Source organism: Cinclus cinclus, chromosome 21 (assembly GCF_963662255.1).
Source record: "Cinclus cinclus chromosome 21, bCinCin1.1, whole genome shotgun sequence".
NCBI classification, from domain to species: Eukaryota; Metazoa; Chordata; class Aves; order Passeriformes; family Cinclidae; genus Cinclus; species Cinclus cinclus.
Genome location: NC_085066.1, coordinates 6,801,391 through 6,815,107, shown reverse-complemented (window position 1 = coordinate 6,815,107; position 13,717 = coordinate 6,801,391). Strand labels below are relative to the sequence as shown.

Sequence of the window (13,717 nt, the reverse complement as noted above, 5' to 3'; positions counted from 1 at the left end):
AATTTTGCAGCTCCACGCCGCCATGTCCTTTTATGATGAAGTTCCCTCAAAGAATAACTCGCTCTCTTTAATCATGTTTTCTCCGAGATTTATGGCTTGATGCTTATTCACTGGCGGAGCTTCTCCACGTGAAATGTCAGTAATCCCGTTATAAATTGCTCCTGGCATTCCTGCTCTATCTTTTACTTGGCCAGGAATATTTCTACCTGAAAGTGATAAATTCCTCCTATAACTGCTTTATGTGCTCCAGTAATTACGCTGTAGAGGGATGATGGGGGCTGCGTCTCTGTGCAGGTACCTCCTAAAAAAACATCAACCTGCAAAAGTGGGAGATTGGGCTGTGGCCTGGGATGCTGCAGGACACACAGGCTGAGGGAAAAACCACCTTGGAAACCTGAAATAAGGGGGACTAGAGAGGTATCTCTGCCAGAGGAAGCTGAGGAATGGGCAGAATAGAGAGAAGAAAATGAAATGTTTAAACTGGGGCAGGTGCTGTGCCTAGGCCAGGTGCCAGACATGAGGGATGGGTGCCAGATAGGAGGGTGGGTGCCCTCAACACCTCCATACTGTGCCCACCCATCTGTGTAGGGGATATTCACACCGTGTTAGACATGCTTGTTTTAGATACAAAAACACTGGGAAGACTTACGTAGGAGCATCAGGTTTGGGTATGAGGTCAGTTTGGATGCTGTTGAGGTATCTAGACAGGCTGAGACCGACAGCATGACGTTCAAGAAGGCCAAGTGGGTCCTGCACTTCAGCCACAATAAGCCCGGGACTTCCAGGCAGAGGAGCTGGAAAGCTGGGAAAGGCCCTGGGGGTGCCGGTGGCAGCGGCTGAACGTGAGGCCAGCGAGGCAAGGAGACCAATGGCACCGGGTCTGGACCAGGAATGGGGTGGCCACAGGAACAGCAAAGTGACTGAAGTGATTTTTCTCCAGTGCTGGGCACTGGTGAGGCCATGCCTCAAGTGTTGTGTCCAGTTCTGGGCACTTCAGGACAAGAGGGGCCGGAGCCGGCTGAAAGAAGGGCAGCGGATCTGGGGAAGGGGCTGGAGCCCCAGGAGAGGCTGAGGGAGCTGGAAAGGGGCTCAGCCTGGAGAAAAGGAGGCTCAGGGGGGCCTTTGTGGCTCTGCACAACTCCCTGACAGGAGGGGACAGCCGGGGGGGGATGGAATTTGGGATCTGCTCCCATGGAACAAGGGCCGGGACAAGATGAAAAAGACCCATTTTTCCTCAAGACTGTCAAGCCACTCTTTCAGACCTGGTGGCTCCTGAGGACACTAACACTCTATTTTCCCTAAAATTGCAGAAGACTCCCACCCATATTTCCTGCCACGCCCTAACTGACCCTGCGCGTCTGGAATCTCAGCTGGGAATTTCGCCCAGCCCGCCATTTTCCCAGCCCGCCCCTCACGGGCGGCCCCGCCCCGCTCCCGGAGCGCGGGAAACGCTGAGGGCGGGGAGCGCGCGCGGCCCCCGCGCCTGCGCAGTGGCGGCGGGCGGGGGATTCGGAGCGGCGGCGGGAAGCGCTGAGGGTAGAAAGGGCTGAGGCCGGAGCTGATGAAGGAACCGCTGTGAGGGAAGCCATGAGGGAGGCGCTGCGCGGACGCTCGGGCAACCAGCCGGCCCCGAGCAGCCCCCTCTGCCCCGCCGTCCCCTCCATGGCGCTGTCCGGGCACACCTGGTCGCACACCCGCGCCGCGCTGGGGCGGCTGGAGAGGGCGCTGAGCTGCTCCCGCTGGTAATGGATGTTTTCCTTTCCCCCACCTCCCCCTGTTTTCCCCCGCGGCCTTGCCGTGTGGCAGCTCGTGTTAAAAGTGCCTCGTTTCTCCTTGCTGTGCCCACAGCGCCGGCGTCCTGCGGGAGCCCGTGTCCCTGGGGCAGTGCGAGCACGTCTTCTGCCTGTAAGTACCGGGAGAAAGGACAGGGGTGTGGGCACCGCTGGTGGCTTCTGGGCCTCCCGGGGGGCTGAGGGCGAGAGGAGAGCGGGAGCTGCCGTTCCCCTGTGGGTCCCGTGCAGGAGTGCTGGTTCAGGCTTCAGCATGCTGGCCAGGTGTGAAGGGAGCTTTCAGTGTGATGGAGGGAGTTGTCCGCTTGTAGTGGGGCCGAATTCCGAAACAACTCGCAGTTCTCATCATCCTCAGCTCCCTTCTCTTTCTCCTCATGTAAAGAAAAAAAAAAGAGCAGCTTGGGAAGGTGTTTCCTGTTTCCAAGGGGGGGTTTTCTCTGCCCCAGAGGGTTGGGTGCTGCTTGTTGTTGGTTTGGCCTTCCACCAAGACTTTGCTCCTTCAGATCTGCCTCTGTGCCTGTTTCTGTTTACACAGGCATCCAAACACGTTGGCATAGGCAGCCTTACATCTGCTTAGAGTTGGCCAAATAATCGGAGTGCTTCAGAAGAGTGACTTAAATTAGAAACATTCTGCCAACAGGGTGCTTCTGAGGGGGTGGTGGCATTGCCTTGGTAGGACAGTGCCAATGCAGGCAGAGACTGAAATGTTTGTGCCCCAGAACTGCCTTTGGGTGAAGTTGTGGAACCTTTTGGCAGCCCTGTGTATCACTGCTCTTAACACGGGGAGTTAAAAGATCTGCTGTGCATCTTAGGGAGTTTCTCTGCATAGCACTGGTGTAAGCAGTCTGATAAAATCCTACCTTTGTTAGGGTGAAAAAGAAGGATACTGTCTAACCTCTGCTTGTAAGCTAGCATAGATACTCAGCTTTACTGCCTGCTAATCCATAGTCACTATGTCAGTAAAATCTGAGGAAACCCTCCTTCCCTCATGGATGTGTATCCACTCCCAGTCTTCAGCTGTGCTTTTCTAATAGTTTACATGCTGAAGGCCTGAAAGGTAAAATACAAGTAGAATATTTACTGGCTTTTTAAGGTGTAGCTGATTATGGGACAGATGCCCTCAGCATCTCTTCCCCTAGTAAGCATGTACTAAAAGATGCACAGGTGGTTTATTTCTCTCCAGACACGTGTTCTTTCCCAGCTGAGGTCATTAATTGCTGTAGAAGATTCTTGAAGAGATTATTTCACAAGAGCACATAGGGACAGGACTAGGAGGAATGGCTTCACGCTGAAAGAGAGCAGATTTACATTGGATATTGGGAAGAAATTGTTCCCTGTGAGGGTGGGGAGGCCCTGGCACAGGTTGCCCAGAGAAGCTTTGGTTGCCCCATCTCTGGAAGTGTCCAAGGCCAGGTTGGATGAGGCTTGGAGCAACCTGGGAATAGTGGCAGGTGTCCCTGGCCATGGCAGGGGGTAGGATGGGATGGGCTTTAAGGGCCCTCCCAGCTGGGACCATTTTATGATTCTGCTGTTTGAAGGAATTCTTTAAATTATTTATTTCATTTATACAACCTGCCTATGGATTATTTTGTAAAATAACCCCCAGAAGCTTGTAATTTTTTTTCTTATAAAATATGAACATGTGGCTTAGTAAATGTAATTGTTTAGCTGTTGGGCATCTAATGCCTTGTGGTTTTATTTTGGATAACCCTTGTGTATTCTAGGTGATAGATTTAAATCATCCACTTCTCTTTGAAGTTTGGTGGGGAAACCTTTCCTTTTTTTAAAGGAAAAATTTCCAAACATCAAGAGGACAATGCAGTCTGTATTGATGAGGCTGGAAAGAATAGCTAACAGAAGTCTTAAGCGCTCATTGGCAGCTATTTCTTGCTCCAGAAAAAGGAGCTTATTTGCTATTGTCTGAGTTATTGTCATGCCTGATCTTTTCTCTCTTGTGTGCCTGACCTTACAGCAGTAATTTCATCTGTCTTTTGATGGCTGAGTCTTGGGCAGTGGCTGTTTTTAAAAATATGCCTAAGGAAATTATGATTAACGTCTTTAGAAGCAAATTAGGTATTTTCAATAATATTTACAGTTATTCTCAAAACTAAATTACATAGAATTACAGTGTGTTTGCCACACCTTTATAATCTCTCCAGTAAGTCCAGGCTGCTGCTATTTCAGTTATAACTCAGTCTGTTTGCCTGCATATTGATGTTTAACTGTTGGATGACAAATTTCCAGTACCTTTCTTGTAACTCTGGAGTCAAAATGAGTTAGATTCTGTTGTATGTGGAACTTCTAAAGGAGCACTCTCAACTCTGACTTTAGTTTTGTTACATTTGAGGTGCTGCTAAGATTAATTTCTGTCGAGTTTAAGTGTTGTGAACTGATTCTGGTCCACTGCTGAAGACAGATGTTTATTAACACACTTGGGGAGGATTGGGGCAAGTGGCTGGAGCTGGCTTCTGAAATATGGAGTGAAAGATCTGGAGCTAATGAGCTGACCTGTGCTCAGGTCACACATAAAACAACTGGCTCTTCCTCGCCATGGTTTTGTTAGGGACAGGGATATTTATCAAGATCAGTTTCTGCAGTTTTCTTGGGGTAGCTGCAGAATATCTGCAGTCATTGCCAGTTGACTACAAAACCCCAGCAGTTGCATGTAATTGAGATGTTATGGTATGAAAGTCATTCTGCATTTCTTTTGCAGTGCCATTTACAGGGATGGAAAGCCTGAGGCCAGCTTCCCTAGAGGAGCAGACCTGGTTGGCTCTTCCCTTTGCTCCAAGTGATTTGTCAAATGTCATCTAGGATATGTGGGAGCCAAGAGCTGTGCTTCAGTCTCCCAGACACAGTGGTGCCTCAGCCACAAGGTCCTCTGCCTGTGTAAAGCACAAAACAGACCTAGCAGCAATTTTTACATGAGTAGTGGTCAGGTAACTCAGACTCTTGAAACTGATTGTCTTGGAACTGTAACCTCTATTTAATAGGATAGACTGGAGATGAGATGTGGCAGTGGCTCTTCAATGTTGCAGTTCAGATGGCAAATCATAAGGGCTTCTCACTGGCCTAAACAAAAGAATAAAAGGTCTTAGGCTGATTTGGGGACAGTAGTATTAATGAGTAAATCTGTTCCCACCATGATCATCAGACATCAATGCTGTGGAAGAGAGCAGTGATAAAATATACTCTGAGCACCTAGAGATCCTCATGAGACTTCATACAGAGAAATGTTCACACAGGTGAAACTTCTTTACAGCATCAAGCAAATATTAAATAGGAGAAAGCATGGGTTGGCTTTCTGGCACTTGTTTAAAAATGGGAGACTGCAGAATAGCAGATGTAAAATAATTTTTAGTGTAGTTTTAACTGTTAAACCTAATTGTTACCTTGAGTCAAACAGCAGTGGAGCTTTTGGAAAATTTGGCTCAGCTTGTGAGGCATGGCATTTTTCATGACTGTCCTGACAGGCTCTGGAAGTGGGGTGCTTGATTCTGTTCAGCTTGTCACTTGCCGCGATAAATAGGTCCTGTCCTGCATTTGTGGCTGACTCGTGCGGGCTTTCCAGCGCAGTTTGTCCATGCTAAAATCAGCGACTCCTGCCGGGCGGTGAAACGGTCCGTGGCGGGTGCGGTGGGTCACTTCCACCCGATAATGGCTTTCCCCTTTGCCTTTCAGCTCCTGTGTGAGCGACTGTGTTGGCACCGAGTGCCCCGCGTGCCACGTGCCAGCCTGGGTGCAGGACGCGCAGATCAACCGGCAGCTGGAGAACATGATCCAGCTGTGCGGCAAGCTGCGGCAGCTCCTGGGCACCGACGCCTCAGGTGAGACTCACCCGGCTCCCTGGTGCCTGCAGAGTCCAGGCCACCCCCTTTCATCTCACAGGCTTTGCAGTGAATGAGCAACGCAGCTCCATTTAAAATTCCGAGAGGCTGTTCCAAATCATGTTTGGAAAATTTGATTTGAAGAGAGCTGTCTGTATGGATTGCTCGTTCTTTGAATCTGTTTTACTAAGAAATCAGAGTGAGCGGGTTAGTCCATAATTCATTAGAATCAGTCTTCCAAAATTAGATGAAAGTGGGAGAGATTGCTGAGTCACGTGGCATAAAACAGGGGCATAGGTTGCCATATTTTATGGGAGCACCAGTGTATAATGTTCTGCATTGTATTGGGGGGCCCTATTAAAGAATTAATGCATATCTTCTCCTGCCTCTGGGTTTCTGTGCACTGAGTCGTGCCTGCTGGCCCGGTAATTTTCAGTTCGGGGTTTTTGCACACGAGAAAAATTATCTATGTTCCTTGCCTAAAAAGGGGAAGGAAGCAAGTCTTAACTCATTTATTTTCTGGTCCCTAACAATCAGCTAGTCTGCTTCAGTGAGGTTTTGTCATTGCTGACTGTGCTAGAAGATTGCAGAGAACATACTCTGGGAATTCATCTCTATGAAATTTTAGGTTGTCTGTCAAAGTGGGAAAAACTGTAGTGAAATAAGCGTAGGTGATTGTGTGTTTCTTCTGCAAGCTCAGAGAGGAGCATTTATGTAATACCAAGTTTTAGAAAACATTAATTTAGTTGTCAGATACAGAATAGGTAATTCTTCCTTTGTTGTTGCTTCCAAATATGTTTGTCTAAGTTTAAGATTCTTTTCCTATGTCTAATCTGATCAGCACCTTCATTCATTTATGGAATAGCTCTTTATTGACACCAAAATGGATTCTAAGTGACAAGGCTGGAAGCCTGTGTCCAAGTGTAAAGGAATGCATTTTACATAGGTACAAAAATCCTATGGTGATTAAATCTTCTGGAGCATAGAAAACAGATGATGGCTTAAATAGGATTTCAGGGAAACATTTTAAGTGCTGAAGGCTTTTAAAATGCACTCGAAAGAGAATAATTCTGAGAGGAACTATTTGTGATGCTATAAATAAAGCATTTAAAATACAACATGGTAGCATTGTTGATACTGTTTAGATGTTTTTTGGAGAACTCTTACAGATGCATTAACTCTTAGAAATTGGTCTGATGCTTAACTCTACTAAAAATTGAGTAGTACATGTAATCCCATAGTTCTAAAATAAAGTCTGCATGGTGTGGGTTGGCCACAGAACTAAATAAGGTTCTTTTTACCATCCTTTGTTCTGACTTAAAAGCAGACACAAACCAGAAGTTTACAAGAGTGTTTTATATGAAATTATTAGGGAGATGCCTTTCTGTCAGTTGTAATCTTTGCAGTGTGCTAAGGATTAGCACAGTGGCCTTTTGGATGTGTGATACTGAGGTTAGGAGAAAATCCTCCTGAGCTGGTAATAGTTCACTGTCAGGAATGGCTTGAATTCATAAGTAAATGAGCACACCTCTAAGAACAGCCAACTAAGTGTTGGGGAAAAAAAAAATATATATGGTTGAAAATCACAAGATGTTGTAGCTTCAGAGATTTTGATATCAAATTCACTAGGATGTTTTGTCCCTCATCTCTGGCAAGCCCCTCACCTCCCACAGTTATCTGCAGACATTAAGTTCTGCCTTGAAGGATAGATAGTCACAGAGGTGACTGAAAAGGATAGGGTTAAGCTCACACTGAATATTTCAAATACAAAAATCCCTGTACCCTGAGGTTCCACAGCAGACATGAGAGGGATCTCACTTTGTATTCCGTTGGGATAAAAATAATTCTGCCAAACAGCATGTGCATTGTAAGAAGCAGCAGCAAATAATTCAGGAAAGACTGCACAAAACAGCTAATACTTCCCTTTTAAATTAGAGGGAAACACAGCAAATTACTCTCCTGGGGTGACTGGAGATGAATTGGCAAACAACAAACCTGAAACTGGTTGGAAAACTCAAATTAGAGGTGGAAAATTCAAGCTGTAGGTAGGAGATGCTGAGCCTCCAAATGAATCCACTCGTTAGAGGTTTTATATGCTTAGCCCATGGCAAGGTGAGGAGAGGTGCCTGACCTTTTGGCTGCCCTGTGCTGTACCTTGCTAAGGGTGAAGGGAGCTGGGGCACACACAGACAGTAGCTCAAACTCTTCAGCTCTAGTGTACTGTGCCCAAGACATCTTGGGAACTGACAGTGGTGGCATGATGGGCTTCATGGATGGCTAATTCCTGAGGACTTGTTCAATCACTGCTGTAGTGTACATAAAACACTACATTTGTTGATTTACGGTGATGATTTTGAAAGAGAAGTTCTAAACACTTAGGCTCTTCTGTGTAATGTTACTTCAAAAGAAGAGATCGTTGTAAATTTTCAGAGCCATCACCAACCATTTATAGTTGATTTTGCCTTATTCTTTGTAGCAATCTGCTTCACTCTTGTACCTCAAACAGAAAGCCTTTCTCCCCTCTTCTCATGCAGAGCTACACCTTGCAGGTGTTGGTCAAAGCTTCCTGAGCTTGTACTGATGCTGGTGGACAGTCAGAGAGATCAGCTTTCAATCAGCCCTTACAGTATCATGACTTTGTTTCACATTTACTGGGTGTGGAACTCCTGTTGCAACAGATTACATTGCATTTCATGGATGCTGTGACATTTTTCATAACATCTAAAGATGAAATTTTGAGTAGCTGGAATTTCTCCCTTTCCCCCTCGGTGTTGAATACTTAACTTGCAAAATAATCATTCTTCAGTGAAGGCACTAATGTTGCACAGATGGTACCAAAACTCTTCTCTTTGATTTTTAATAAGGGACTAGTTTGTCAAAGAGATTTCTTAACTTCTGTTCTGAAACCCGTAATAGAGAATAATTTGAAAGGCACACAATGTGCATCATTATATTCCTTTGATGCAGATTAATGATAGCTAAACCACTTTTTTTTTTTTCTAATTGCTCCCTTTTTTTCCCCTGTACTAGCCTGCTATTGCACTACAGCAGAACTTGGAGATGGAGTTGCAAGGCACTTACTATTTCCGGGTATTTTTATATACTCTCAACCCTTTTAACGCTTAAGAAATCCAACTCTATTAAATGTCAGCATCGAGAAACTTGGGCTTATTATGTGCAAATAACTCTAATTTAGAAATAATTCAGTTACCACATTGTATATCTGAATGTTATGTTTAATAGGCAATGGAGACTAAACTTACTGCATTTATTATAGGCTGATTCTAATACTGTTATTGTGGATGCTCTTTATGCTATTGCAGATATTTAAAATCCAGGGTTAGTAAGGCATGCTCTACTGATTTGCGTTGCCTGAATGCCTCTCTGAAAATTTTTGGGAGGACACTTAGATATCAAAAGGTGATTAAATCAGAATCATAATAGTAATTTTTTTCAATCCTGTTGCGATCCAAGCTCTGGCTTCAAACTCAGAGTTAGCAGAGAGTTCATTGAGATTGTTTTTATTGTGAGCAACTTTCTCTGAAGATACTTTGACTGAATGAACTTAGCCACCAGATAATACCCTCTTTATATAAATTAACATTTACTTATTGAATCATAAGAACTTCATTTCAGCTTCTTGTTGCTGAATCTCCCCTCTTTCTTTCGCTCTCTCACAGCTGTGGGTTCATCAAAAGATTTGATTTTCAGGGAAGGTAGATTGGCCATTTATCCAAGTTGCTTTGGCTGCCTACCTTGTACACTTCGGAAATGGAGGAAGTCAGCAGAGTTTAAGAAAAACCAGAAAATGCAGTTTCCTCCTGTGGGAGTGCAGGGCTGGCCTCTGGATGGGGTGGGTCTCTTTGTCAGGGTATGGGCATCTTTTAATCATGTCCCATGTGTCCCTCTCTGTTCTAGAACATGCAACATACTCTATTACACTTCAAGTCATGGCAGGTGAGGAAAAACACTATTGGGAAAGTTTATTGGGCATTTATATTTTCAGCAGGTTTTTAACAACCCGACTAGTGAGTGCCTGCTGAGCAACCAGTAATGAGCAGATCAGTTCAGGAAGCCTCTGGTGGAATTTTCACAGGCTTTCCTGCTGCCAGAAGTGGTACATCCAGTGTTAATGCTTCACTGTGCTCTGCTGCTTTAGATCATACTTCTGAAGGACAGTGCCTTTGATTGAATTTGTCACTTGGACTTTAAAGTCTTGCTGTGCTATGCACATCATAAAGAATTCTGGCCATCGTAAAATTGTTGCACAAATTACTTCTCAAGCTGATTTTATTCTTTCTCTTTACTTGGGGATGACTGATAGTTTTACCAAGGTAAATATTTTACAAGGAGATCTGCTAGTTTGTGTAAACTCTGAAGGGAAGATGAGTAAATAGTAACTTGTGTTTTATATTTTGCATCTCTTTGCAATCAAGCTCTTCCCTTTTTTAGATGTTATTGTCAGAATGAGATTGGATATCATCTCAAGGCTGGCTAGTTCTGAGATTTCAGTCTCAATTTCAGTGCTTTTTTTCTTGTTTGCACCAAGCCCAGCCTTAGAGGAAAACCAAATAGCTGCAGTTCCATACATGATGATTATCTTTAGAAGCCTAAATGATTGATTAACCAGCCTCAAGCTGTATTCTAATGACACTTTTGGTCTGATGGCTTACATATTTCCTCTAGCTAAATCTAATAAGTAACAGGATTTAATTTGAGGGGTAAGTAGGGTAATTGAAATCAAGATTAAGGAAACACTTAACTTTGCAATATTGCTTTAAAAGACAACTGTGAATGTCTGTTTTAGTGTTGAATTACTAGCTGCACAGTTCTCTTAAGTGGAGTTTCAAATTCACTTTTCTGTGACTAAGGGATTAGAACCACTGTGTTCACTGCCATGAGTTTATCCCAGCTTGCTGTGAAAAACAGGCTGTAGTTACTAACACCAAAAAGAAGAGAGAAGGTTTGGAGATAATAAATTAGCCATGGAAAGTTAATGCGCTGAAGTGAAAGTGATAGATTGTTGCAGTGAGTGTCTGTCACTTTTAATAATTCAGACTTTGTTTAGTTCATTCAAAAATGCTTAAAACCCTCCCTTCCCTTCTAATCTTAGTCTCAGTGCTGCTTCAAATAAGAACCAAAAACAAACAAACAAAAAAACCAAAAACAAAAACCCAAAACAAAATTCATATTGGTTTTGTGTTTGTTTGTTGCAAATCACCAAGACTTTTGTGAGTGGTAGTCCCTGAAGTTTAAGGCAACAGGAAGAATGAGTTGTGCATTTACTTTGGAGGACTTGTCCAAATAACCTAAAATAACACCAGTTCAGAATGAAGGAATTGGTAAAAAAAAATCTGCTATAGTTCTTTTGTGTCAAAAAAACTGTCATATTAGAGTCTTAACTTTGAGGTTACTTTATACTCAATTTTTTCTTCAGCCAATGAGGACAGTATTTATGTCCCCAGTCCTTGTTCTCAGCTGTTTTTTCTTGTGCTGGGAGTACAGGATATTCCTCAGTCTTCCTGGTCATTGATTTGTAATGTGCTGTATGAATATGATTTATAAAATTGCTCCACTGCATTTGTTTAAGTTTGAGATCATCAAAATGCTTAGCTTGCTTGAAATTGTTTACTACCTGGGGTAAAGGATCAAATGACAGGACACAATTGCTTACAGATTTTCTATATATTCCTCTGGTTCATCTGCTATATCTGTGGAATCAGTCAAAATTTCTCAGGAATGTTTGACATTTTTATAAGGCTATTGTTTTTGCTTGCTTACAGCTATTTTTCCTTTTCATCTTTGGATGAACTCTAAATAACTCTTTAGAAAATTGTTTCTGTGCTCTTTTGTGTATGCACATGCCTCTTTGTTAAACCTATGTCCAGGGAAAACTCAGTGAGAAAACCAACTTCTGTCCTTTTCTGACCTGGTCAGGGCTCTTCTGTGCACGTGCTGTGTTGGGAACCCAGACTGCTGGAGGAGTTTCTCTGCCCAGATGCTCATTTGCCTAATGGGTAGCTGTAGCTGCACTGGGATCTCTGAGCTCCAGAGTGGCATGTGGCCTTGCTAGGGCTTTAAAGTCACTACGTGTGTCTTCTCAGAAGGGGTGAAGGCACTCATAGATTGTATTTAGTAATACTTCATGAATTCTTGCAGTTGTTGTTACAATCTTTTTTGCTTTGTGAGGTTCTGAAGAGTACTCCATAATCATTTTTACTCTTTCCTCACACACTTAGATTCAGCAGAAGATACTTGCACACCGACTGACTCAGACTTGGGAAAAAAGAGCAAGAAGGAACAGATAAAAATGTGGTTCAGCCCAAGAAGCAGGAAGATTCGATGCGTCCTGAACAGGAGTCAGGCTGAGACTAAAAGCAATGACCTTGGTCAAGACACATCTTCAGTTTATGATTTCTTTCCTTCCCCTCCTCATGAAAAGCCCTCCAAGCCAACAAAAAGACCAACCCAGAAGCAGATTAAGAAGATGAAGAAGAAACATCTAGCAGACATTAACAAAAAGTGGAGCTTAGAGAAATCTGAGCAGAAAAGAGCTGAGAAGACTCCCAAGGAAAAGTGTGTGACCATCTGCAGTCAACCAGTAGTGCTGTGCACTCAGAAACCAGAGAGTCCTGAAGAAAGATCTCAGCAGGAGTCTGTAAAGGAAGCTGACTCCAGCAGTAATACAGAAGATGTGGAAGTTCCACCTCAGGTAGAATCCCCAGAGAAGAAAGAGAACAGTGAGGTTGTGTGCTCTGCGCAAGACAGCAAGGAGAAAAATTGTGCTGCAGAGACATTGCTGTCAGTAGCAAATGAAGTTACACCTTTAAAACGTGGGAGGGAGCAATCCAGACTTCAGGGTGCTCCTCAGTCTAAAAGAGCAAGGAGAAGTGAGGAGGGCATTCCTGGGAAGTCCAGCAGACAGGCCTATGGCCTAGAGGAGTCACTGCAGGGCTCCCCCATCTCCCCAGCCACTAAGCAGACACCAGTTCAGATTTCTTCTGCATCCAAACTCACTGACACTGGAATGAAGACAAGGAGATCTGCAGCCCTTCAAGCAATCAACAGTTCTTCACCTTCAGAGTCTCCCTCTACCCCATCCACTTGTACAACTCGCAGTCAAGTAGCAACACCACTCAGTCCTTCTGTGCTGAAATCCCCTGGTGTCAACCCAGTTGCCAGAAGAAATTATAAGGGAGAGACACTGCTCCATGTTGCTTCCATCAAGGTAGGACCACCATCTTCTAGGTCAGCTTTAGGCAGAGGTTTAAAAAGACAGCGTTTCAAAAATACTCTGGAGAAGAATTACTTCAGAGTTACTATGTAGGGGAGGGAAATCTCATTTTGTGATCCCTTTCTTCCAGGTTTATTGGGAAGTTTCCAACCTGGTTCTCTGATTTCATAAGGAAATGACTGCTTGAATGATCAAAGATGATTGTACTTGGCAGCTCAAAGCAGTACAGTGTCATTTATACCTGTGAGTTCTAGGAAGTGATAAGCATTTAAATGTTTTGGCCTTGGGTGCCAGAAAGTTGTCTCTGATTTGTCATGAGGAGTTTAGGAAGTATTTCAGACCTCAGTGAATGACCTTGATCAGTTCAGTCTGAGCTGGTAACTCAGCCAGGACAAGATCCGAGTTATATACATAAAGATAACATTGTGAACTATTAGGAAACTATTATGTAAGTGTTGAGATCCACCACCTGGCTTAGAGGAATTAAGTGCTGCACCCTCTGAATCCCATGCTGAGCCCTATGCTCTGGAGAGAAGGGACAGAGTTGGGGTGTTCTCAGTTTCATGTAAGATCAGTACCACTCAGCATGCTGTTAGTATCTTAACCAGTTCCTGGTGTGGTAGAACTTCATGGCTTTGCTCTTTGCGGTGCTGTCCTTGCCCCTTAATTTGTAAAGGCTGGGTAAAACATGTGCCACTCATCAGAGGCACTCATGGCAGCTCCCTTCAGAGAGGTCAGTTCAAAGAGTTTGTAGTCTGGCAATTTAAATATACTTTGTGCTAAATCATAAAATACAAATGGTTTGTGGTTAATAAGCTGCATATACTGGAAGAATTAATTCCTCTTTAAGCACCTGACATTTGTAC

General features: G+C 43.9%; 1 protein-coding gene across 1 annotated transcript in view; it reads left to right on the top strand.

Moving 5' to 3' along the window:
* Positions 1 to 1,587: 1,587 nt before the first annotated feature.
* BARD1 (BRCA1 associated RING domain 1) overlaps positions 1,588 to 13,717 on the top strand; it is a 40,298-nt gene continuing 28,168 nt past the window's right edge. The window contains exons 1-4 of the mRNA XM_062506706.1: positions 1,588 to 1,742; positions 1,849 to 1,905; positions 5,472 to 5,617; positions 11,857 to 12,845. Coding sequence (XP_062362690.1) covers positions 1,588 to 1,742; positions 1,849 to 1,905; positions 5,472 to 5,617; positions 11,857 to 12,845 — 1,347 coding nt within the window. The remainder of the gene's footprint in view (positions 1,743 to 1,848; positions 1,906 to 5,471; positions 5,618 to 11,856; positions 12,846 to 13,717) is intronic.